Source organism: Leiobunum rupestre, chromosome 6 (genome assembly GCF_980474605.1).
Source record: "Leiobunum rupestre chromosome 6, qqLeiRupe1.1.hap1, whole genome shotgun sequence".
In the NCBI taxonomy this organism is placed as follows: domain Eukaryota; kingdom Metazoa; phylum Arthropoda; class Arachnida; order Opiliones; family Sclerosomatidae; genus Leiobunum; species Leiobunum rupestre.
This window is the reverse complement of record NC_143389.1, coordinates 43,800,167-43,825,146: the sequence shown is the minus strand read 5'-3', so window position 1 is coordinate 43,825,146 and position 24,980 is coordinate 43,800,167. Positions and strand designations below refer to the sequence as shown.

The 24,980-nt window shown below is 33.1% G+C and overlaps 2 protein-coding genes across 4 annotated transcripts in view; one reads left to right on the top strand and one right to left on the bottom strand.

The window, feature by feature from the left end:
- Positions 1-24,980, top strand: part of LOC149941086 (tyrosine-protein phosphatase 69D-like) — a 440,950-nt gene that overhangs the window by 240,367 nt on the left and 175,603 nt on the right. For all 3 annotated transcript variants that reach the window (XM_090179681.1, XM_090179679.1, XM_090179680.1), the window contains exon 2: positions 20,680-20,982. In XM_090179681.1, coding sequence (XP_090035807.1) covers positions 20,680-20,982 — 303 coding nt within the window. The remainder of the gene's footprint in view (positions 1-20,679; positions 20,983-24,980) is intronic.
- On the bottom strand, positions 1,133-4,202 carry LOC149941087 (uncharacterized). Its single transcript, XM_090177491.1, has 12 exons — positions 4,049-4,202; positions 3,464-3,992; positions 3,261-3,408; positions 3,072-3,210; positions 2,699-3,017; positions 2,540-2,640; positions 2,176-2,484; positions 1,913-2,122; positions 1,750-1,860; positions 1,500-1,642; positions 1,189-1,440; positions 1,133-1,144 (listed from the first exon to the last, which is right to left on the bottom strand). Exons 1-12 carry the CDS (start codon positions 4,200-4,202, stop codon positions 1,133-1,135), a joined length of 2,427 nt encoding a protein of 808 aa, XP_090033617.1.

Here is a 24,980-nt window from a genome sequence, read left to right as displayed (position 1 = left end):
GAAAGATAAATATGTAAACGATAAAATGATTAAAGAGTTTATGTGCAAAATGTATTCAATAAAATAATTTTTTACAATTTATAGCAATAGCAGTTTTTTTTTTATATATACATAAATACAAGCATTCATTATAATTTTTCAATATCTTTATGACCGTGCGCTAATGTACGAACCCCGCAGGGTAGAATGTATCTCTTATCATCATTTGGTGATAAACAAAGTTTTCTAGTATTTATAGTAAATAGTTCATGCTTGAAACTAGCTATACGCATCATCTCGGCTGACATGGTTTCTTGATTAAAAAGACAACGTTCATAGTCTTCGTGGCGGATGACGTTTCTAATAACGTTCATGGCAACGCCCTTACAAACCTTTTTATGGTTTAAAATTGACTCTAAAGATTTCCCCAATCGCAACTCCTTTTCTATCTCTTCAGCGGTCTTAGACTCCCCGTACAATTTAATAGAATAAAGCTTTGGACGAAGTCCTACAAAGCTTTGAATTAACTGCGAATTTGTCTCGTCTTTAAAATAACCGAGAGCTTTTTTATTCTGATTAGAATGAAGGAAATGCGAAGGTGGATAATCAGAGAAGTCAAAGCGGTTTTTATGAACTTCAAAGTCTTTATAAACATCATCCGTCTTAATGTTGTACGTTAAACTGTCTGTAAATATTTTATATATTAGTACTATTTAAATAAAAAATGCATATTAAATTAAATTACCAGTGTCTGTAAATAATAGTGATGCTTTGTCCCCGTACGTATTTTTTATGAATCCATAATGGAACCGATACATGAGCTCCTTGGATAAATCTAGAATGGTGAATCCGGTAAATATAGGCCGGTTAAGAACAATTTTAGCTCTCTTCTTATGAGCGCCGGCTAACTCTTCATTAAAGATGGTAAAGTGTTCAAACTGCGGGGAACTTGTAACTTTTAACATTCTTTCTGGTTTATGAATCAACTCGAAATTTATATGCTTCCGTAAATTTTCCATTGTTTTTCTAAAGAATTAAATGAAGTAAGGGAAAAAACAGCAATAAATTATTTAAATTGATTTACCCGAAAACAGAGTTAACCATTAGTTTCCAGAAATTCTTTTCAAATGAACTCTTGGATAATTTCCTCTGTTCAGTGTTGAATCTAACATATTTTTCTAACCATTTTCCTTGAGTGAAGGTTAGAGCTCGATGAACCTTGGTTATTTTCAAACCTAATTCTACATAATATTTTAAATTGCGGTAATGTACTATGTATTTCTCTTTATTATTTAAATTAGGAAGAAGTTTTGGTAGACTTTGATTCTCCTTAATATTTAATTTTCCTAAGAGATCTTTGGAGTATGGAGATAGCATATCATGTGTAATAACTTTAGATTCCGCCGCTACTGGGAGATCGTTATGTAAGTCATGCAACTCTGGAGGATATTCAAGATCCACCTGCAAAGGAAACAATTCTTTAAAAATATAATTCAATAATTATAACACTTGTTATTTACCTCTAAAATGTATCCGTTTTCAACGTTATTGGGAATACTCAGAATATTTTCACTGAGTGTTTGCAAATCATCCTCCTGAACCCACTGGAAGTCGCCTAGCGGTAGTGGTTCACACATAACAGCACCGTACAAATTATTAGCATCTTCAATTAAGTTAAATTAAGTTAATTAATATAATTAAAATTAAAATAATTAAAATAAAAAAATAAAAATAAAAAAAATTATTTATTTTTTTAAAAATGTAAATTACCTAAATAGCATATATAACTGCTCTCTTTAGACGAATCATATGTGTCGGCCATATATTTGTTATTCGCTTCAGAATAACGAGTTGAGATCATTGAAACACCGCCTCGAATCCCTAAAAATTCAATGTAAATACAATAATATTTAAAATATCACAAAAGCGTTACCCTTTTCAATAAATAAGTGTTGATCTATATCAAGTATGAGATCGAGGCGAACATCGGTCATCTTCAAAGCTGCTTGCCAGGCTAAACCTGGTGCGGTGTAAGCGTGAGCGGGATCTAATTTATAATGGGTTATAGATAATGTTCTAAAATTTTCAAAAACGTCGGCTAAGAGCAACGCATCGCTTTTCACATAGAGGTCGGTGTATTCCCCTACGAAAACCGAGGTTAAGAGATTTGAAATATTTATACTATAGTAATTTTACCTAATGTTTGAATATTAAACGCTGTCCAAACATTTTGGGCGTGTAAATAATCAGATTCTAAAATATTTTGATTTTTCAATGAACTGAAAAACGCTTCTCTAGGTGGCAGCATCGTCTCGTCAAATTTCTTTTCATCGTCCATATACTCGTATGGGTAGACCCCCTTCCGCAAAAGCAGTTGAACTTTCTCACTTTCAAAATATTTCTTAACAATCTGGAATTTACTGGCTCCTTCCAAAACGAGATTAGATACTAGAGCATCGAGGCTATCACTTAGAAATCGATAAGAGTCTAAAAACCGAAATCTCCCTAAAAAACAATAAAATTAATGTTAAGGTTAAATTCATAATTAAATATATTTTACCTAGTTTCAGCGAAATATAATTTTCGCTAGTGGAAGGAATACAGTCAAGTGTCTGTTCCTTAAAATGACCAATCTCCTGACATATAAGATGTAAATCGTATCTATGAAGATTTATTATTATTAGGTTTATTTCCTGGTTAATTAACTTAATAAATTCACCTGCTAAGGTTATGAAGGAAAATAGGGATAAATTCTGGAACTTTCTTTTGAAGATTACAGACGTTATGCGCTGGCCCCCTATATTTGCCGCTGAAATGGCAATGATCTCGAACAGCGGGCATATTTCCCTGATTTAGCTGCTTCTGACAAATGTAGCAATGCGTAGCAGCTTGAAACTGTTCCTCCTCCTCCGGGGTAATAATCATTGGTACATTTGTCTCAATGAGTTCCATCAACTCCTTCTCTAATTCCAGAATAGACTCCAGAAATCTTCGAGTTGCATCTTGTCCTCGATAGCAATCGGTTCGAACAGGTACACCTATAAGTATCCTATTGTAATATATCTAAAAGGGAATTTTGTCAAATAACTTACCGTCAGGTCCAACAAACACCCACGAATACGCGCAGCTGATGTGCATGTTTACTTTGCTGGTATTTATATCGGGATCTAGATCACATCCTTGAACTCTCGGTAGGATTGCTTCAAAATCGGCGTAAAATACATACTGCACCTAATAATTTCATTTCATTAAGAGTTAAATTAAATAATTTTTATTTTTACCTTTTCTGTCCACTCATATTTATCAAAATAAACCGTCTTCTTCTTAGTAGGGAAAACTGTTTTTTGGACGCCGTGAGTGGCGCATTCTTCGATATGCGCATCACGTCGCTGTTCAGCGTTGCTTCCACTGAATCGGTGAAGACACATTCTAATACAGAAAATAATTAGTATATTTCAAACTAATATATTGGAAACTAAATTACCTGCAATAATAACTTGTATTTCTGTGTTTTGTTAGATGCTGTAGCAGTTTTCCTAGGTCTCGTATAAGACAGTAATGTCTATTCCCATCGTCAATATCTTTAGTTTCGTCGGTGATGTATAGCAAATCAACCTCCCTTTCCTTACAACACTTGTTAGCGCTTACGTAAAGAGGGAATATGTCTCCCGAAAAGCCGAACACAGATATTGATAAATTATTCATTAATTCAAATTTTTTAAGTTCCGTAGCGTTTAATTTGAAAGGAAAAGATATATCACTGGTATCAAGTTCATTTTCATAAGGTGTATATTTGGAAACACGATTAGCGTTTTGAGTCCGAGGAACTGGGTGAAGTTTAGCGAGAATTGACCAGAGAAAACATTTCTCGTCATTTTCGTTTCTAATATTAAGAATCGCGTGACGTCGAGATAGTTTTTCAGGTAGTTCCATATACGATGACCCTCGCAACGGTTGGTAAGATGCTACATTTAATTCTACATACAGAACACGGTCAATTACCCAACCCGATCCTATCAAAAATATAATGTTTTAGTTCAAAATATAACTTATAAATTTTAGTACATACCTGTCGCTTCAAAGTTTTCCGCTGCTGACTGTATTGTTTCAAGACATTCATTCAGCTGGCTTTCAATGACATCGGGCGTTAATGTTGTTTGCATAGTGCTCCGGAAATAGGGTCGTACTTCCGCTCTTTGTTCCTCACCCCCTAAAGGTCTCATATAAACCGATCTTACGAGTAGGAACCATTTAATTCCACGTTTACTGGTGAGTCTTTCCATTAGAAATTTACTGAAAGCGGCTCGGTAACGTCCGATAAACATCCCCGCATCAATATCATAGTCTTCAGCATTGTAACGGATAGATGCTAACGTATCATTCAAGGCCTGGACCATACTTGGAGATGCTGGTGGTGTTTCATCAAGTATTGATGAGGCGGGAACAGGTGATGGCGTTGGGTTGTTGGGTAAATCCGCTGTAGATGGTTGGATAGATTCCAGTTGAATTTCTTGAAGCAGACTAGGTGAAGGTGGACGGTATGGCGATGGTGGACGGAAAGATGCTAGCGAACGTTGCATTGGTGACGGTGTGCGAGACAGGTCCATGGGTTCGGAAGGGCCGGGTGCGTTCAAGTCATGAGTTCGTTGATGGCTCTTGAAATGTTCCAATCTAGCAACATTCTTACCACATACTTCACAGACAAACGTATGTCTATCACCGTGTACTTCTCTAACATGCCGATTTAAGGAGGACTTGGTAGTGAAACTTTTCGCGCACGTAGGGCAAATATGTTGGGCTTTAGGCATCTTGAATATAGCTACCGCAGTTAACCGTGGAATGACCTCCTACAACGCTATACAACCTCTTTTATAGTATATTCAAGTATCATTTGAGAACAATACGTTTCTCATACTTAAAATATTCGTTTGAAATACTCGTGAGATAGGTTCAAGTGTTAAGCATATTTAAGTACTACTTACGCGTTAATGCTATTAAAATGAAGTTTAAAAATATTTCCATTCTACTTTAACAACAAATATTCCATGACGTCAAAACACTTCAATTCAAATTAACCGCGCCTCCCGGGGAATCTGCGCACGCGCCGCCTAGGTTATCAATTTTTACATCATTTCAACTTATTCCGTACGATAAAACTTGATAAGATATACGTTCAAGTATCTTTCGAGATAAGCGTAGATAAATGAACAAGTTGGCCTGGACACAATATGTTGATATACGGGAAAACAAATCGTCGCGAGAAATACCCTAAATACATTGACTTTTCGATGATTTTACCCCCATTTCATCCCTTAAATCCCGGATTTCGATCCCGAACCCAAACCCGAACCCGGGATCGATGCCACACCCTCACTTTCCTTCTACTACTAGCTTTTCCCCTCGTGTTTGCTAAGTCTCAAAAATTGGATTTAATTTTTATTTACTCGGTTCTTTTGTCTTAAGCGCGCTTTAATCATAATTTCCAATTACGTCGAAAAATTTACCTATTTTTTTTGACCGATTTTGATCACAAGGAAAACGAATCTTATTAATGAGAAACTTTCTCTTCAAAAGTGAAGAGGTAGCCACTTCAGACGGGTTTCCTTCTTAATTAATAGTCGGTTAGATCCGCTAATCAAAGGAGTCTCTCTTTTTAACCCCCTTGTCGTTTTCGCTTTGTAGTTTAGCGCTTATCCCGAGGCCTCCGTGGAATTATCCGCACGGCGTCGCCCGGCCATTGTTAGAACGACGCCCACGCGGTACTCTTTCGAAATTTTTCACGTACACTTACGAGATGGAGCCACTGTTAGGAAAAAATTCCACCCACCATCCCTACTAACTTTGTAGAAGAATCCTAAAACCTAACGAAAACGGTAACTTTCCAACAATCAGAGTTTTCGGAGCATCCCTGGAGGCGAAATCCGCTTTTATCCCGATAAACATATACATTTTATAAAAGCCGAAAGAAATTCTATACAGGCATGTACGTATACCGGAGGAAAATTAACGTGGACTTTAAAAATAAAATAAAAAAACTTTTTTCTCTCTATTTATCACGATTTTTTAAAATGTCAACTTCTATTGGCATAAAGAATAATGTGGTAGGATATAATTCGGCACGTATAGTTTATGTAATCGAATTAAAGTAGTCAATGCGAAGTGGATTTTGTAGATGCTATAGTTTACTTAATAATTACGTGATTGTGTGGCAAAGTTTGCATCTTTTATAGTTTAGTTTTTCAAAAATATATATTTTTTACTTTAGCGATGTTTCGTAAGGGATGGAAAAAATTATACTACGCGATGGATGTATCCGAAACAACAACCTTTGAAACGTAAGCCAGGTTCACACTTAAAATCGCTTGGTTTTAGATAACTAGTTTTCAAAACCAGCGTGAGAAATCGCTTCGTGTTGGTTCGGGAAGCAACTCGTCCCAGGTGGTTCGCTTAGAATCGCTTTCAAACATAATGGGAATAAAATTCTAAATATTTTCAAAAATAATGGGAATGAAATTCTAAATATTTTCAAAAATAATGGGAATGAAATTCTAAATATTTTCAAAAATAATGGGAATGAAATTCTAAATATTTTCAAAAATTATGGGAATGAAATTCTAAATATTTTCAAAAATTATGGGAATGAAATTCTAAATATTTTCAAAAATTATGGGAATGAAATTCTAAATATTTTCAAAAATTATGGGAATGAAATTCTAAATATTTTCAAAAATAATGGGAATGAAATTCTAAATATTTTCAAAAATTATGGGAATGAAATTCTAAATATTTTCAAAAATTATGGGAATGAAATTCTAAATATTTTCAAAAATTATGGGAATGAAATTCTAAATATTTTCAAAAATTATGGGAATGAAATTCTAAATATTTTCAAAAATTATGGGAATGAAATTCTAAATATTTTCAAAAATAATGGGAATGAAATTCTAAATATTTTCAAAAATAATGGGAATGAAATTCTAAATATTTTCAAAAATAATGGGAATGAAATTCTAAATATTTTCAAAAATTATGGGAATGAAATTCTAAATATTTTCAAATAATATTACTGTATCAGAATTTGAAATAACGTTAATCCTTGGCTATAAGTGAACCGGTTTGAAGCGTTTGAACCAAGAATTATCGTGGGCGGTCAAAACTGACATTCAAACCGACCTAAACTGGGTTTTAAGCTCTAGTGTGACCGTGGCCGTATTGATTCGAAGGGAAGCGTAGCGCAGTTTTATACCAACCAGCGCGGGTATTTGAAGTTTTGTCGTTCCTCCCGCGAATCTGCTCGCCTTTATTCAGTCCCTTTTGTTTCTTGGCGGAGGTCCCCTCGTGTCTCGCGGGAGGAGCCGTCGTCTTCGGAATAAGAAAAGAGAAATTTCTCCGCATCCTCCTCTTCCGCATCCCCCCTTTTTTTATTGGTTCTAACTCGGCGTCTTTTAGATCCCTGGATATTGAAAGGACGCTGGCTTTGCTACGGAGAGAGAATACCTGGTAATAGTCTGAACAGTGGCGCAGACCGCGACGTACTCGCTGCCTTTCTTCTCTCGCGCTCTTTTTCTACGTACGTTCTTTGGGAGTCGATTGTTACGGAAGAACAGGTTACTGATTAGGGCCAAATTTAATTAGGCGAGCCTCTCAAGATTGGTTTATGCCAGAGATACACTCCTTCCTCGCCTATATCTTTCTTTCTCACTCTCTCCCGGTTCTCTTTCTATTATTTTTTCGACTACGGAGCTCGCAATTCGGCGCGCGCTCGTCTAAGATCCCGACTACCACGCCGCCTGTCTTCGTTTTTACCTTTTAGTTGTTCGCTTTCTTTGCCGGAATTTATTGGTTCGAAGGAATGCGCGTGTCAGGCGTTTCTCGGTTTCGTACTCTCCCTTTTTTCCCCAGGGTTTTTGGGAGGGTTGATTCTAATGCGGTTTGTAGTCTCGAATTTTAGCGTTACTTAAAGGTGTCTTCAACCTTTTGGTCTTTTCGAAAATATTTTTGCAATTTTTTTAATTTTCCTCTCATTCTAAAGAATTTTAACTATTCTGTAAAAAAATTGAATGAAATATGAGAAAATTAGCCTATTTGAACCTTACGGCTTGAAGGGATAAATTTTACTTTATTTTTAAGGCATTGTTAAATATGGGAAAATGTGCAACTAAACCAACAGTACGGACTGTCTTGTTTGACTTTTTGGAATGGCTAGATCGCCCCTGGTTTCTTGAGCCGATGGCCAGGGCCGTGCAGAGGTATCCTGGGGCCCGGGGCAAACTTACTCGCGGGCCCCTTCGATTTGCACCCCCCCCCTTGAGCCCTGAAAACTTCTCCCAAGTTATCTTGATTTGCACCCTCCCTTGAGCTTCTTCGATGGGCCCTACAGCTACGGGCCCCCCTCGTGGGCCCTTTTCACCCGGGCCCCGGGGATTTTGCCCCCCCCCCCTCTGCACGGCCCTGCCGATGGCGACGTTTTGTTTAGACCCGCTCGCCCGTTAGATGTTGATTTTACACACGGCTTGACTGCCCAGAACGCTATTTATTGGAATAATGTCAAAACCCTCTTTTTGGGGAGTTTTTCTAAAGAGCCGTTTGTGTCTCTCTAGCGACCCCTCCTCCATCCTCGTAAAATCGGGGGTTGTTCTCGGTCCCGGGGCTCTTTTAATTTATGCGATAGCTCTCCTTTTAATATAAAAGAGATAATTAAATTTCAGTAACACTCTCGATTTTTGTTTCTCCGCTTCGTGTCGCTCCCGTTCCTTTTTTATAACTTCATTTATAAAAGTTGTCTACGTTTAAAGGCTTAATTTGTTCACTATTTTCTTTTCTTTTTTTTGAAGAGGATAATTCTGTTTTTTTTTTGTTTTTTTTTTCAATTTATTTTCCTGGTACGTTTTTAATTAATCTAAGTTGTTAGGAGCGTTGTTTTGCATATTGATAACAACGGTGCTAGCTCGTTTCCGACCTCCAGGATTACGTAGTATTTCTATTTTTAAGGGCTTGTTTTTTCAGGATTTTCGTCATTTTCTTAAACATTTGCCAGTTAAATGTGTGTAGCGTTGTTAATTTTCCGGAAAAATAAAATGCGGAAAATTTTCCGCAAATCGGAAAAGTAAAAAATTTAAACATAAATTACTTTTTAACTTTTTATCGATATAAAATGTCTAATATACATACTACAAAACATTAATAGTGCTATATATTAATCAGTTTAAACTAGTCTAGAGGTGTAGTTTTACTTTTAGATTCCAAAAAAATGAGGTGAAAATGCCGCTTTATTTAAATTTGCAAACCATATATTAGACTAAACATGGAATGAAAACTTTTTTTTCCGGTAAAATACTGAAAATTTTTAGGGGAAAAGGCCTCGGTCATTTTCCGACTTACAACACTAAATGTGTGTGTATTGGTTTTAGGATCGAGTTAGTCGCGTGATCCGTGGCTTTTTCGTTTTCCAAAAATCAATTCTCTACTCGATAACTAATAACGGATAAACCTATAATAACTTTGGTACGTGTATCTTTGGTTTTTAAGTACTGATAGCTTTATTTTCCTCGTGCATACGTCTCTTTATAAGAACTGGGGAAAATATAAGTCGATAGTTGAACTTATAAATCCGAAAGATTTTCTCTGTTAAATCGAATCCTTTCTTTCTCTCTTTGAAGAAACAAATCTCTTTCAATCAATCTTTTTATTCTTTATTCTTCCTTGACTTTCCCAAATAAAATACTCGAGAGTCTGGCTCGTTTACACCATTTTCTCAGTGGATGGTTTTTGCACACTTTTTCCTCGCGCTCGGTACATATAAGAATACTTATACATTGGTGTATTTATCCGCCTTAGGATTTATTTAGTGTTTTAGTAATCGGCGTAACGCTAGGTTATTTTGTCTATAGTGTTAAGCGTTTACTCCCCCGAATGAACTTTTTAATTTAATGGTTATTATTAATCTAATTGATTGACTTAAAAGGGGAACGGCCAAGCGTTAACCAGCTAGATAGCCCTATAGCCCATTAAAAACTAAAATTTATGTCGAAAACCGCGTCAAAAAATATTGAGTGGTTAATTTTTAATAAAATAAAGAAATTTCGGGAAATCGAAAAGCGCGCGTCCGCCGCGACACCTGGTGAGAAGTCGGTGAGACAGAAAAACAACGTAAAAGCGCGCGCTGCTGAAGACGTGAAAAATTTGTTTCGCACGCGCGGCGCGTTCCAGTTATAAGAGACCTAAGTCTAAATTACGCGATTTTAAAAGTTAGGATAGTTCGCAAATAGCTCATACGGGGTTAGGGGCGCTGGCGGCAGCCCCTAAGATGGCGGCGAAAATTCAAACCCAAACACCCGGCGTTATTTTTCGTTTCACCTTTTTGGGCCAAAAGCTATTTTTTCCAGACAAAAAAAGGTACGTGTTAGTATATTGAACGTCTTGTTAATCTTTTGATACGGAAATAAGGCCATATTTGGAAAATCTTGGCCGTTCCCCTTTAAGCTTTAAAACTGTCGGTGTAATCTTGTATACACCTTCACCGTCTTGTTTCTTACGCAAAATTCTTGCTTGTTAGCAATCCTAGTACGAAGCTATTGGTTTAAGGGTGACCTAATAGTTCCGCGAAAGGCTTAAAGGACGGTAGAGTCTATGTATAACCAAAAGTGTGACGCGCCATTTTTAGGATATTACTATAAAGGGCCGAAGGACAAGATGCCTTTTCCGAGAAACCTTTTTCCTTAACGGAGTCTTTTTTTTCCACCGGAATGATATCTAGCATCCGTTCAAATCACGTTTTTATACGAAGGTGATTTGCGCGTCGAGCGGAAGAGACATCAGTCTCTGTTTGTAAGAAGGGGCCTTTCTCTCCGTGTTCTTAAAGCGATCGAATTCAATGTCGCCTCTTATTTCGGAGCCGAAGAAACGACCTCGGGGGTCGTGTCCAGAGTAGAATTCCCTGTAACTTGTCGAAAGGGAATTTGGGTGATGCGGGGTTTGTTGTTATTTAATCCCCGCTTTTAAAACCCTCTCTTTCGACCTTTCTCTTTCTCCGTTTGATCTATAGCGGGATCGATGGTTACCTAATAGTTTAATGTCGGGGTTATTTTGGGAATCTTCCATCTCTTCGCCGCGATCGCGTTGAATTCCTGGCCGCTCACGCTGCAAAAGCGAATCGGGAACGAATTAATCGTACCATACTCTTCCTCTGGCTCTCCAAATATTTACTCTGTCGCGTCGTAATTCAATCCAGTTTAAATTCGTTTCCGCTTTCCGGTCTATTTCAGAGATGACGCGCCGCCGTGTTGTTGTTACGCCGGGCCTCACCTATTCAACTTGCTCTGATTTACTATTAATTCGAGCAGCGTCGCGATTCGATCAAACCGCCGACAGATAACATACGGTATTGCTCCGCGTCATTTTTCACCCTTTTTCGGCCATTCCCCTGAAAAGTGTACGTGCCATTGATACGCGCTTTATCTATTATTATGTATTATATTTTATAATAATTATGACATTATATATAAAAAATATTTGTATCATTTATTATATTTATAATAATTATGACATTTTATGTGTAAAAAATATTTATCATGTATTATATTTTATAATAATTATGACATTATACATATATAAAAAATATTTGTATCATTTATTATATTTATAATAATTATGACATTTTATGTGTAAACAATATTTATCATGTATTATATTTTATAATAATTATGACATTATATATAAATATTTGTATCATTTATTATATTTATAATAATTATGACATTTTATGTGTAAAAATATTTATCATGTATTATATCTTATAATAATTATGACATATTATGTATAAAAAATATTTATATCATGTATTATATTTTATAATAATTATGACATATTATGTATAAAAATATTTATATCATGTATTACATTTTATAATAATAATGACATATTATGTATAAAAATATTTATATCACGTATTATATTTTATAATAATTATGACATTATGTATAAAAATATTTATATGTATTATATTTTATAATAATTATGACATATTATATATAAAAATATTTATATCATGTATTATATTTTATAATAAATATTATGTATAAATAATATTAAATTTATTATGTATAAAAAATATTAGATTTATTATGTATAAAAATATTAAATTTATTATGTATAAAAAATATTAAATTTATTGTGTATAAATAATATTAAATTTATTATGTATAAAAAATATTAGATTTATTATGTATAAAAATATTAAATTTATTATGTATAAAAAATATAAAATTTATTATGTATAAAAAATATTAAATTTATTATGTATAAAAAATATTAAATTTATTATGTATAAAAAATATTAGATTTATTATGTATAAATAATATTAAATTTATTATGTATAAAAAATATTAAATTTATTATGTATAAAAAATATTAAATTTATTATGTATAAAAATATTAAATTTATTATGTATAAATAATATTAAATTTATTATGTATAAAAAATATTAGATTTATTATGTATAAAAAATATTAGATTTATTATGTATAAAAATATTAAATTTATTATGTATAAAAAATATAAAATTTATTATGTATAAAAAATATTAAATTTATTATGTATAAATAATATTAAATTTATTATGTATAAAAAATATTAGATTTATTATGTATAAAAATATTAAATTTATTATGTATAAAAATATCAAAATTATGTATAAAAAATATTAAATTTATTATGTATAAAAAATATTAAAATTATTATGTATAAAAAATATTAAAATTATTATGTATAAAAAATATTAAAATTATTATGTATAAAAAATATTAAAATTATTATGTATAAAAAATATTAAAATTATGTATAAAAAATATTAAAATTATTATGTATAAAAATATTAAATTTATTATGTATAAAAAATATTAGATTTATTATGTATAAAAATATTAAATTTATTATGTATAAAAAATATTAAATTTATTATGTATAAAAAATATCAAAATTATGTATAAAAAATATTAAATTTATTATGTATAAAAAATATTAAAATTATGTATAAAAAATATTAAAATTATGTATAAAAAATATTAAAATTATTATGTATAAAAATATTAAATTTATTATGTATAAAAATATTAAATTTATTATGTATAAAAAATATTAAATTTATTATGTATAAAAAATATTAAATTTATTATGTATAAAACATATTAAATTTATTATGTATAAAACATATTAAATTTATTATGTATAAAAAATATTAAATTTATTATGTATAAAAAATATTAAATTTATTATGTATAAAAATATTAAATTTATTATGTATAAAAAATATTAAAATTATTATGTATAAAAATATTAAATTTATTATGTATAAAAATATTAAATTTATTATGTATAAAAAATATTAAATTTATTATGTATAAAAAATATTAAATTTATTATGTATAAAAAATATTAAAATTATGTATAAAAAATATTAAAATTATGTATAAAAAATATTAAAATTATGTATAAAAAATATTAAAATTATGTATAAAAAATATTAAAATTATGTATAAAAAATATTAAAATTATGTATAAAAAATATTAAATTTATTATGTATAAAAAATATTAATTTTATTATGTATAAAAAATATTAAATTTATTATGTATAAAAATATTAAAATTATTATGTATTAAAAATATTAAAATTATTATGTATAAAAAATTTTAAATTTATTATGTATTAAAAATATTAAAATTATTGTATTAAAAATATTAAAATTATTATGTATAATATTAAAAAATATTAAAATTATTATGTATAATATTAATAAATATTAAAATTATGATGTATAAAAAATATTAAAATTATTTTGCAAAAAAAATATTAAAATTATTTTGCATAAAAAATATTAAAATTATTATGTATAAAAATATCAAAATTATTATGTATAAAATATTAAAATTATGTATAAAAATATTAAAATTATGTATAAAAATATTAAAATTGTGTATAAAAATATTAAAATTATGTATAAAAATTTTAAAATTATGTATAAAAATATTAAAATTATTATGTATAAAAAATATCAAAATTATGTATAAAAAATATTAAATTTATTATGTATTAAAAATATTAAAATTATTGTATTAAAAATATTAAAATTATGATGTATGAAAAATATTAAAATTATTTTGCATAAAAAATATTTTAATTTATGAAAGGATAAAAACTTCGTTAAATTTGCATATTTAATAAACAATGATGATATTTACAATGAGTGAGTCCGACTAGTTTCGTTCTGCTTAGTAAAACATCTTTGTTTATTAAATATGCAAATTTAACGAAGTTTTTATCCTTTCATAAATTATCAATCGCATATTGTACGTGCAAACATATTAAGCCTCATAAAAAATATTAAAATTATTTTGCATAAAAATATTTAAATTATTTTGCATAAAAAATATTTAAATTATTTTGCATAAAAAATATTTAAATAATGGATCTATTTATATATAGACGTAAATTTTTTTTCCATTCGTGGAAGTGGCGCCATCTCTTAAACATTCCCTTATTGAAAGTGAGCAAATGCCCAAAATATGTTATATATTATACTATATGTAAAATAATTATACATATATATAAATGTGAGTGTGTTCCAGTTTGTAATAGAACCGTATATTCATCGCTCCAAGATTGGTCTATTTTTTTAACCTAAATATTGAGGAATTTGGTGAAACGATCTTCAACCCTTTCCTTAAATTATAGTTGTCTAGCCAGAGGTGCTTTTCCCTCGCACTCATATTCGGAAAAATTCTCCCGAAGACAATTTCGTATCCAAGCTTATTATATTTCTAAAGAGCTCTCGCAAATGTACGTATCTCTTCTACCCCCGTTTTTGTTGAATATTTAATATTTTTGGCGTTCCGCTCTGCTAGTTTTTGCCGTGTACGTTCGCTGCCCTTGTTTTCAAAATTCGTCCGCTTCTCTTTGTTTTGCAGCCAGAACCAAGAAATTAAAGATGAATAATAGATTCCGAATGACCGCCTACATAGGCGTATAGTCCGATATGGATATAAACCCCTCTATTATAATATTCATGAGTTTTGTACAACATTGTTTCTCCGTGTATGGACGGAACGACGAAAAACGCGGATTTAATCTACATTTCCAACGAACTGTAATTAGTTCGCCTTCTTACTTTTATCGGAGCTATTATTTGGAAAAATACGCAGCGCGTCTACCGTATTTTCTTTACATACAATTCATACAATTATCCGGTTGGTTTTTAGATGGCCCGGATTTAACGCTCACCAATGAAGTGGAATTTTTAATAGCTTAAGACGCGAGGAAGAACCTGAGACTCTATCTAATAGCTTCGCTATTTCGAGGTCCACCTTGATTTTAGGTCTAGAGCGCCATCTCTTAAACGGAACACGATACATAAATTTTTTCAAGTATTATTTTAATTATTATAATTATATTTTTTAGAATACATTATATTTTATAATATTTGCATATCGCGTATAAATTAAATTTATGTTTATGAATTATTTCGTAGCTTTTAGTTATAATGTATTTTTACTCGTAATTAATTAATATTATAAAAATAACTCAGTTTATAAATAATTATCGTTATAGCATTTTCCAAAAGTATATGTAGAAGTAGCTAAAAAAATTAAATATTATATTTGCGTAAGTTGCCATTATTAATACTTTCGATTGCTCACACTAGATGTACGTCATTTGACTCTTACAAAATAAAACTTGGTAGAATTACATGCAAATGAAAACTGTGCCGGTTCCAAGTTTTTAGTTAAGAGCTTGTCGTGTTACGCTTATAAAACCTCTCTATAGACATTTCTTTAAAGCGGTTTTATATAATGTTAGTAGATAAATTGTTAAAAAGAACTTGAGTATAAATAGTAAAGATTTCATAGATTGTCTTTAGGAAATTAGTAAAGATTTCATAGATTGTCTTTAGGAAATTAGTATAGATTTCATAGATTGTCTTAAGGAAATTAGTAAAGATTTCATAGTCTTCAGGAAATTAGTAAAGATTTCATAGATTGTCTTAAGGAAATAAGTAAAGATTTCATAGATTGTCTTAAGGAAATAAGTAAAGATTTCATAGATTGTCTTAAGGAAATAAGTAAAGATTTCATAGATTGTCTTAAGGAAATAAGTAAAGATTTCATAGATTCTCTTAAGGAAATTAGTAAAGATTTCATTGTCTTTAGGAAATTAGTAAAGATTTCATAGATTGTCTTTAGGAAATTAGTAAAGATTTCATAGATTGTCTTTAGGAAATTAGTAAAGATTTCATAGATTGTCTTTAGGAAATTAGTAAAGATTTCATAGATTGTCTTAAGGAAATAAGTAAAGATTTCATAGATTGTCTTAAGGAAATAAGTAAAGATTTCATAGATTGTCTTAAGGAAATAAGTAAAGATTTCATAGATTCTCTTAAGGAAATTAGTAAAGATTTCATAGTCTTTAGGAAATTAGTAAAGATTTCATAGATTGTCTTTAGGAAATTAGTAAAGATTTCATAGATTGTCTTAAGGAAATTAGTAAAGATTTCATAGATTGTCTTAAGGAAATTAGTAAAGATTTCATAGATTGTCTTAAGGAAATTAGTAAAGATTTCATAGATTGTCTTAAGGAAATTAGTAAAGATTTCATAGCTTGTCTTAAGGAAATAAGTAAAGATTTCATAGTCTTTAGGAAATTAGTAAAGATTTCATAGATTGTCTTTAGGAAATAAGTAAAGATTTCATAGATTGTCTTTAGGAAATTAGTAAAGACTTCATAGATTGTCTTTAGGAAATTAGTAAAGATTTCATAGATTGTCTTTAGGAAATTAGTAAAGATTTCATAGATTGTCTTAAGGAAATTAGTAAAGATTTCATAGATTGTCTTAAGGAAATTAGTAAAGATTTCATAGCTTGTCTTAAGGAAATTAGTAAAGATTTCATAGCTTGTCTTAAGGAAATTAGTAAAGATTTCATAGCTTGTCTTAAGGAAATAAGTAAAGATTTCATAGTCTTTAGGAAATTAGTAAAGATTTCATAGATTGTCTTTAGGAAATAAGTAAAGATTTCATAGATTGTCTTTAGGAAATTATTAAAGATTTCATAGATTGTCTTTAGGAAATTAGTAAAGATTTCATAGATTGTCTTTAGGAAATTAGTAAAGATTTCATAGATTGTCTTTAGGAAATTAAAGATTTCATAGATTCTCTTAAGGAAATTAGTAAAGATTTCATAGTCTTTATGAAATTAGTAAAGATTTCATAGATTGTCTTTAAAAGTAAAGATTTCATAGATTGTCTTTAAAAGTAAAGATTTCATAGATTGTCTTTAAAAGTAAAGATTTCATAGATTGTCTTTAAAAGTAAAGATTTCATAGATTGTCTTTAAAAGTAAAGATTTCATAGATTGTCTTTAAAAGTAAAGATTTCATAGATTGTCTTTAAAAGTAAAGATTTCATAGATTGTCTTTAAAAGTAAAGATTTCATAGATTGTCTTTAAAAGTAAAGATTTCATAGATTGTCTTTAAAAGTAAAGATTTCATAGATTGTCTTTAGGAAATTAATAATAAATAATTACAAATTTGGTTTGTCTAAAAATTAATTTAAAGTGTTCGCGTTTCGCTGCCTTATTTCCAAAACCAGGTAACTCGAAAAATTTGGTTCGTCCAAAAAATAATTTAAATTAAAAGTGTTCGCGTTTCGCTGCCTTATTTCCAAAACCAGGTAACTCGAAAAATTTGGATTGTCTAAAAATTAATTTAAATTAAAGTGTTCGCGTTTCGCTGCCTTATTTCCAAAACCAGGTAACTAAAAAAAATTGATTTGTCTAAAAATTAATTTAAAGTGTTCGCGTTTCGCTATCTTATTTCCAAAACAAGGTAACTCTAATAAAATTCCTTTAGGGTTTATTAAGTTAATGTACAAGATGATTGAAAATTTGTTCAAATTTAAATTTATTATTTAAAATATAGTTAATACATCGGGAGGATAGTGTGACATCTTGTTCTATACAACACTATAGAACCGCCATTCACCACCTTCAGCCAAATATCTCATTAGTTCCTTAAAACTGACGCGATTGAAACACACGGTGGTGACGGTTTTCCTTCCCTCTTCACGGAGGAAAATTGGAGCACGATGCCCTCGGATCATTTCAACACAGTAATTCTCCTTAGGCGTAAATAAATACATTATCGCTCTTATCAGTGAAGAAATGATGACACCTTCGAGCTTTCACTAAAACTCGCTCTGAAAATTACGCTTCGCTATTTTTTATCTCCCTTAATTTTCCTAGATGAGCGCCACCATTTTTTATCCGCCGCAGCTGTTTATTTCATCCTAGCATCGGAAACGTACCACTAAAAAAAAAGGGGGGGAGAAATAAAATTGATCCTAATTGGCAGGTGTAGAATCCCTTAATACATTTCTTCGCCTTCGAGCGCGTTTATTAGTTTTCCACGTGCCTAAATGAACGTCATTTATGAGAAAGAAATATAAATAGAAAAAGCTAGCGAGGAGTTCCAAATGAGGACGGGATGGATTACTTTCCCCCTGGCGGCGGGTTCTCTCATTAGATCAACAGCCCTCGTTTCTGGCAGCCCCGATCCTCCATTGTACGTACTTGTAGGAATCCTTCGGGGTCTTTGCGGTCTGGTCCGGCGATAGCGTACATAATGAAAGACACCCCGGCAAGTTCTTTCGGGACTTAAGTCGCCCGCTGAAGGCTGCCCGACCCCCTCCGCAACGTTTATTCTGAATAATTAAAGCGCTTCTGTTAATTACTAAAAGGAGATCGACGCTATACAACGCTCCCTGTGGGGATTTTCGGCGAACTCCGACGCCGCCTTCTGTTTGATTTGGACCGACCAAACCTCCGTGTCCTCTTACGTAATGAAGTCTTTAGTCTCTCTCGCCGAACAATGGCCCGCCTGTTTTTGTCCGCCATCGGCTTAGGTGTATCCAAGTTTTTCTATTAAATCGACGCTACCGGAGCTGTAAGCCCGCGATTTTCACTTTATCGGTATCGTATCGCGGTGTTTTCTACGATCGAGTACCGAGTTAACTGACAGTTTGGCTCGAGCCGAGTAAGGTATAGTCTACTTTCATCCGATTAACGACCTTATTTACAAACAGACTTCACTCCTTGCCCTCTTTCGAAAGGCACTGTTAGTTCGTTAGTTGGTTTTTCCCTTAATAAGTCTGCTCGCGTAATAGGGTGGAGACGCTGTATTTTTTTACTCGTCACTCTTTCTAATAATCATTTCGTTTTAGGGAAATATTTCTTTGTCGCTTTGGTATTAATGTCTCATTGACGGCCGTTGATATAGGGGAAATTCATAAAACGTTGAACGCCAAAATATTGCGTCCGTCTTCAATGCCATGAAATAGGAATCCAGCGTAAATTATTTTGCGATCGAGTGGAAATCGCGATTCATAAAAATGTTCAAACGCTGCTACACGCAGAAAGTATAAAATACAGTGCTTCCAATTGTAGGGAATTTTCAAACTTTAAAAATTAGAACCGGGATTTTTATTTGAAAATTTGGCAATTTGGTCAGGGAAAACCTGAAAATGTCAGGGAATTTAATTCTGGAAATTTTGTGTGAACCCTGATTATAAGAGAGTATTTTTTCTATCAGAATCATTAAATGGTTCTAAAAAATATAAAGAATTGAAGATATTTGTTAACTTTTTTTCTTTGCTTAAAAATTTCAAATTCAATAACGGAAAGACTTTTTAGGAGGCCTTATGAGCCACTTTTTAGTGCTGTGAAAAACAGTCGGACAAATGCAATACATTGGAAAACGTTACTTTAAACGGTATACTTCATACCAAATTAGGTATGAAAAGGAAAAATGAAAGGGCTGTTTGCTGTTCATGTGATGAAAACATGTTATGTAATGTTAAATCTAATGCAAGCCTTGCAAGGTTTTGTACTGAAACCTCTATAGCACGTTATCTGCTATATTTATTTCTATACATTTTTCCGTAAATTTTACAATCTACCAATAAAGTATAGATATATATTCGTTCTGTAAATTAAAGTATACTTAGCGAAGTTGGTGTTTATGAATTCGCGTCTTGGGCAATTTTTTTTTGCCTTGGGTACCTGGGAGTCTAGGACATTGGGCATTTATTATCGCTAAACCGATCTGACAAGTAAAGCAATGATACGTGAACCATCTTTTCTTCGGGGTCTTGGGTGCTTAGGCAAATATCCAGACACATTCGATGCGAAACTTATTTTTACGGCTTGGGTGACTTTTTATATTGTGGTCGAATGCACAAATTGGCCTTCTTATTTCTTACTGCGTGATCTTAATGGGTATAATTCAGGGTTGGCAAAAACAGGTTTTTGCCGGGACATGTGGGAAAAACTGGGAAAAACCGGAAAAAATAAGTTACTAATTTGGTCATTGCAAATAGGAGCGATGAAAAAAGGCCAGAAGAAGAGTGAATAGAATAGAAGAATATACTGCTTTTATTATTTATTTTTTATTGAATTTTGCCACTAGAGGTGGGAAAAATCCATGGAAGTACGATTTTCCACACGGTTTTTAACAGGAAAACAATAGGTTTTTCCCACCCTTGGCAAAATTGTGATAATTTAGTATCCATAACGCCTTTGTACGAAATTAACGGGTTAGGTACTGTAATTCGTGATTTTCAATTTTAAAGACTTTTTTACGGTTTTGTTTTCAGACGCCTTGTCGATTTTGGAGCACATAGCCGAGCCCTCTCTGGTTTCCAACTGCACGAATGCCACTTTGACGTGTCGCCTGGAGTTGCCGGCGCCCGGCGTGGAAGTCTGGTGGACCTTTCGGGGGGAAAACGCCTCGAAACTGCCCAACGTGGTGCTCAACACGGAGCGCTCGGCCGAAGGGATCTGGCAGCTGCGACTCTTCTGTCCCACTCTCAACCAAGCCGGTGCCTACGCCTGCAACGCTCAAAGCAAGAATGACAGCGAGCTCGTCTATCGGAAGGAAGCCAACCTCGCAGTCTACGGTCAGTACCGAGTTATATTTCTAGCGCGCGTCACCCGCTGTGTGATTTTGGCTCTTGCTTTGTCTGTTTACTCGAGGTCTTAAAATACCAAGCATAACGAGGTGCGTACCAAGCTTTGACCATAATGAGTGGTCAGCACTTTCGCCTCGCAGCAAGAGGAGCCGGGTTCGATTCCAGCTTGTGGCCCTGGGTGAAAACTCGGAACCACTCCTTCCGCGTAGAGTTTGCAAGTTCTCTCCCCACTGGTTTAAGGGGTTTTACTCCGAGATCTTCGGTTTCCCCTTACATAAAAACTTGTTGAGGTTAACGGTAATAGTAAGTGTAGGGAGCTGTTGACTCGATCTCGTGGCATGCAGAGCTTGCCACCACCCTCTTACGCTTTGTAACCCGCCCACCTGAATTAATGGCCGCAAAAGTCGCTTGAGGACTTAGGCCTAAGATGGTGCCTTGGGTATTAGCCTAGCTGATTGTTATTATGTATTATTATGTTGGAGGCGTTTTCGTTATGAAGTTACATTTTAACCTCGAATTTGAAATTTTGCGCGCTCCTAGGCCGAAAAAAAGTTTTGTTTTTTATGAAACTATTTTATATAGATAGAAATAGCTATACCCCCAATTCCCAAGTGCAATTTATCGCGTCAAATAGAGGTCGGGGATGGTTAACTTTTATTCAATAGATAAAGCTCTCAAAATTATTCGTAAAACGTTTTGATCAATAAATTTATATTTCTGTATTATCCGATTAATTTTTTTGATAAATTTGTAAAATTAATTGGAAAAACAACGTTTTTTTCGATAAAAAGCTCAAATTTTACGAATAATACATGTTTTTTAATCATATTAACCGGTAAATTTCTTTGTTTACATTTTTTCCCGAAAAAAATCAATTTAAACATGGATAATGATTAACCGTTACCGACCTCTAGCGTCAAAAGACGGGGATGGAAATTAGCTTTTATTTGACTCGATTTGAGCGCTGTTTCGATAACTTCGGTCACCATTCCAATATGTTTTCGGTATTTTCGCCACTCTGATCAAGGCTATATACCTCGTCGTGCAGCTTAACTTGGTATTTTATGGCCTTGGTAAATGATATTAATAAATGCGATTGTCCATTTTGTATCTATTAGTAATAAGCTTATATTTTTCGCCTAATTTGGTGTAGGTAATATTTAACGTAACTAATTATTGTTGCTGTTTTGGTTAAGCTTTAAAAACACCGTGTAGTTTTATACCGTTTTTCCACACTAGAAATGTAAAAGGAAGGAGGTGCTTTACTGTTGTGGAAAATTGATGAACTGTTTTTCACCACACTAGGGTTCTACTTTATTGTTTAAACATAACCGTAATTAATTTTGGGTGTGTCTAACTGTTTTATTTCGATTAGCGAAGCAAACAAAATTGAGTGATGATCCATTTACGGTGAATACGTGTACCTTAAATTCAATTACTGTGTTTTAAATTAATCTTAATTTTATTCGCTTAGTTTCTCTTACCCGATTAATTTCGAACTCGACTAAAACGAGTTGGTTCTAGTACTTCCGGATGGCCATTTTTTAAAAGCGTCCGTTTTTTTTTCGGTTTTAAATTTTTGGCGCTTCTTCAAATAAAATAATTGACTAATTTTTTAAGTTTCTCGTTTGCGCTCTTTGGCGTAATTCCCCGGAGAGCCGCGACCCGTTTTTAATTGTTCCTCGCTCATCCCCACTCTTTTAATCCGCCAGAAAGATAAATCTGATTATTTTTTTCTTTGTTTTGTGGAAAATAATTGTATTCGCCAATCTCGGTGGACTTTTAACTCCCCGAAAGCGAAAGAAATATTTACCTAGCCAGGAAGGTATAAAGGTATATTTATGAAATATTTAACCCCGAGACGAACTCTTCTTTGAACTTTAATTTCGAATTCTTATTTTAGCCCTTTTCGACGTGATGGCAATTTCATAAGAGATGTTGACTTTATTACGTAAACTTGTTATTTGCAAAAGCCTATTTGAACCCACTATTAAAAACTGCGTGATTATTGTATATTAACATTAAATACAATCAATAATGCATGTGGGCGATCGGAGAATGGACCTGACTAACCTTTATAAGTCAGGGATTTCCCAATTGGGGAAAATAGTCAAGAGATTTTATTAGTCAGCAAACTTTGCATCGCAGAGAATATTCCGAATATAGTTGGCGAAAAATGAAGTCTCTTCTCTCGCGCTCTCGTGCCTGGCACCTTTTCCCGAGGAATATTATCAAATTGTTCAGGGATATTGCCACAAATTGTTCAGGAATATTGCCGCAAATTGGTCAGGGATATTGCCACAAATTGTTCAGGAATATTGCCGCAAATTGGTCAGGGATATTTTCGCAAATTGGTCAGGGATATTTCCGCAAATTGGTCAGGGATATTTCCGCAAATTGGTCAGGGATATTTCCGCAAATTGGTCAGGGATATTTCCGCAAATTGGTCAGGGATATTTCCGCAAATTGGTCAGGGATATTTCCGCAAATTGGTCAGGGATATTTCCGCAAATTGGTCAGGGATATTGCTGCAAATTGGTCAGGGATATTGCCGCAAATTGGTCAGGGATATTTCCGCAAATTGGTCAGGGATATTTCCGCAAATTGGTCAGGGATATTTCCGCAAATTGGTCAGGGATATTTCCGCAAATTGGTCAGGGATATTTCCGCAAATTGGTCAGGGATATTTCCGCAAATTGGTCAGGGATATTGCCGCAAATTGGTCAGGGATATTGCCGCAAATTGGTCAGGGATATTGCCGCAAATTGGTCAGGGATATTGCCGCAAATTGGTCAGGGATATTGCCGCAAATTGGTCAGGGATATTTCCGCAAATTGGTCAGGGATATTGCCGCAAATTGGTCAGGGATATTGCCGCAAATTGGTCAGTGATATTGCCGCAAATTGGTCAGTGATATTTCCGCAAATTGGTCAGTGATATTGCCCCAAACTGGTCAGTGATATTGCCGCAAATTGGTCAGTGATATTGCCATAAATTGGTCAGTGATAACCTGGATAAGTCAGGGATTTGAAATCCGAAAATTCTGTTGAGAATTGTCATAACTTTGGAAGTTTCAGTCTGCTTCTTTGTATAATGGGATGGGAGCGCCTAAAGTTGGGAGAATCCTACTATTTAGCAATCTGTTTTCTTCCGCTTTCGCGAACCCCTTAAGTAAGTTGATTCGCTGGTGCGGCGGACTGCGATAAGGTTTGGAGGCGCGCCATTTTGGTAGATAGAAAGGGAAAGCTATTATTTCCGTTATACGTCATTATTAGCGATTTTGACGTATGAAACGTCTAACAATCGCTGACGCCGAAATATCTTCCCTTTTTCTCCATTAGGAAAAGGGACCTACCTCTTTCGCTCGAATTACTTCTCCCTTCGTTCGATCATCGCGAGGAGGGTAAAGTTTATGGCCTTTATAACGTGGACGTAGTGTCTGGTGAGATTCTTATCAACCGCGTAGTGCAGTCGGTGGCCACTAGGGGCCTCCCCATCTCATCTTCTTCCGCCGTGAGAGTACAACGGAGCTCGTTATACTTTCTCAACTGGGCCCAGGCTCCCTTATGTCGTTCTCAGCAATATTCTGCTCCTCTTAAAGGCTACAGAATGCGATGCAATTGCGTATTACGCGACGTTTGCCAATCAAGCAAAATAGGTCCTGGCATGTATAGCAACTTTTTTCTCTGTCCCCGTCGCGACTTATAGTGATGCATTTGGTACTTAAGCCTCCTATAAATCCCTCGCGGGAATCTTATGTATTCGCAATCCTCTCTCTAACCAACTTACTATCGCTCCTGGGCGTTTTTCTGTATAATTAAAAATCTATTTCTCGTTAATTATCGTGTCCATGGTAGGGAGCTTCTCCCAGAGCAATGGTGTATTGCTAATCGAACACTTCTACAGCCGCTGGTAGGTTAATTTTAGACAAAACTTCCCGCATTTCCGAGTTATACGTATATAAAAATATCGGCATAAATATGGAA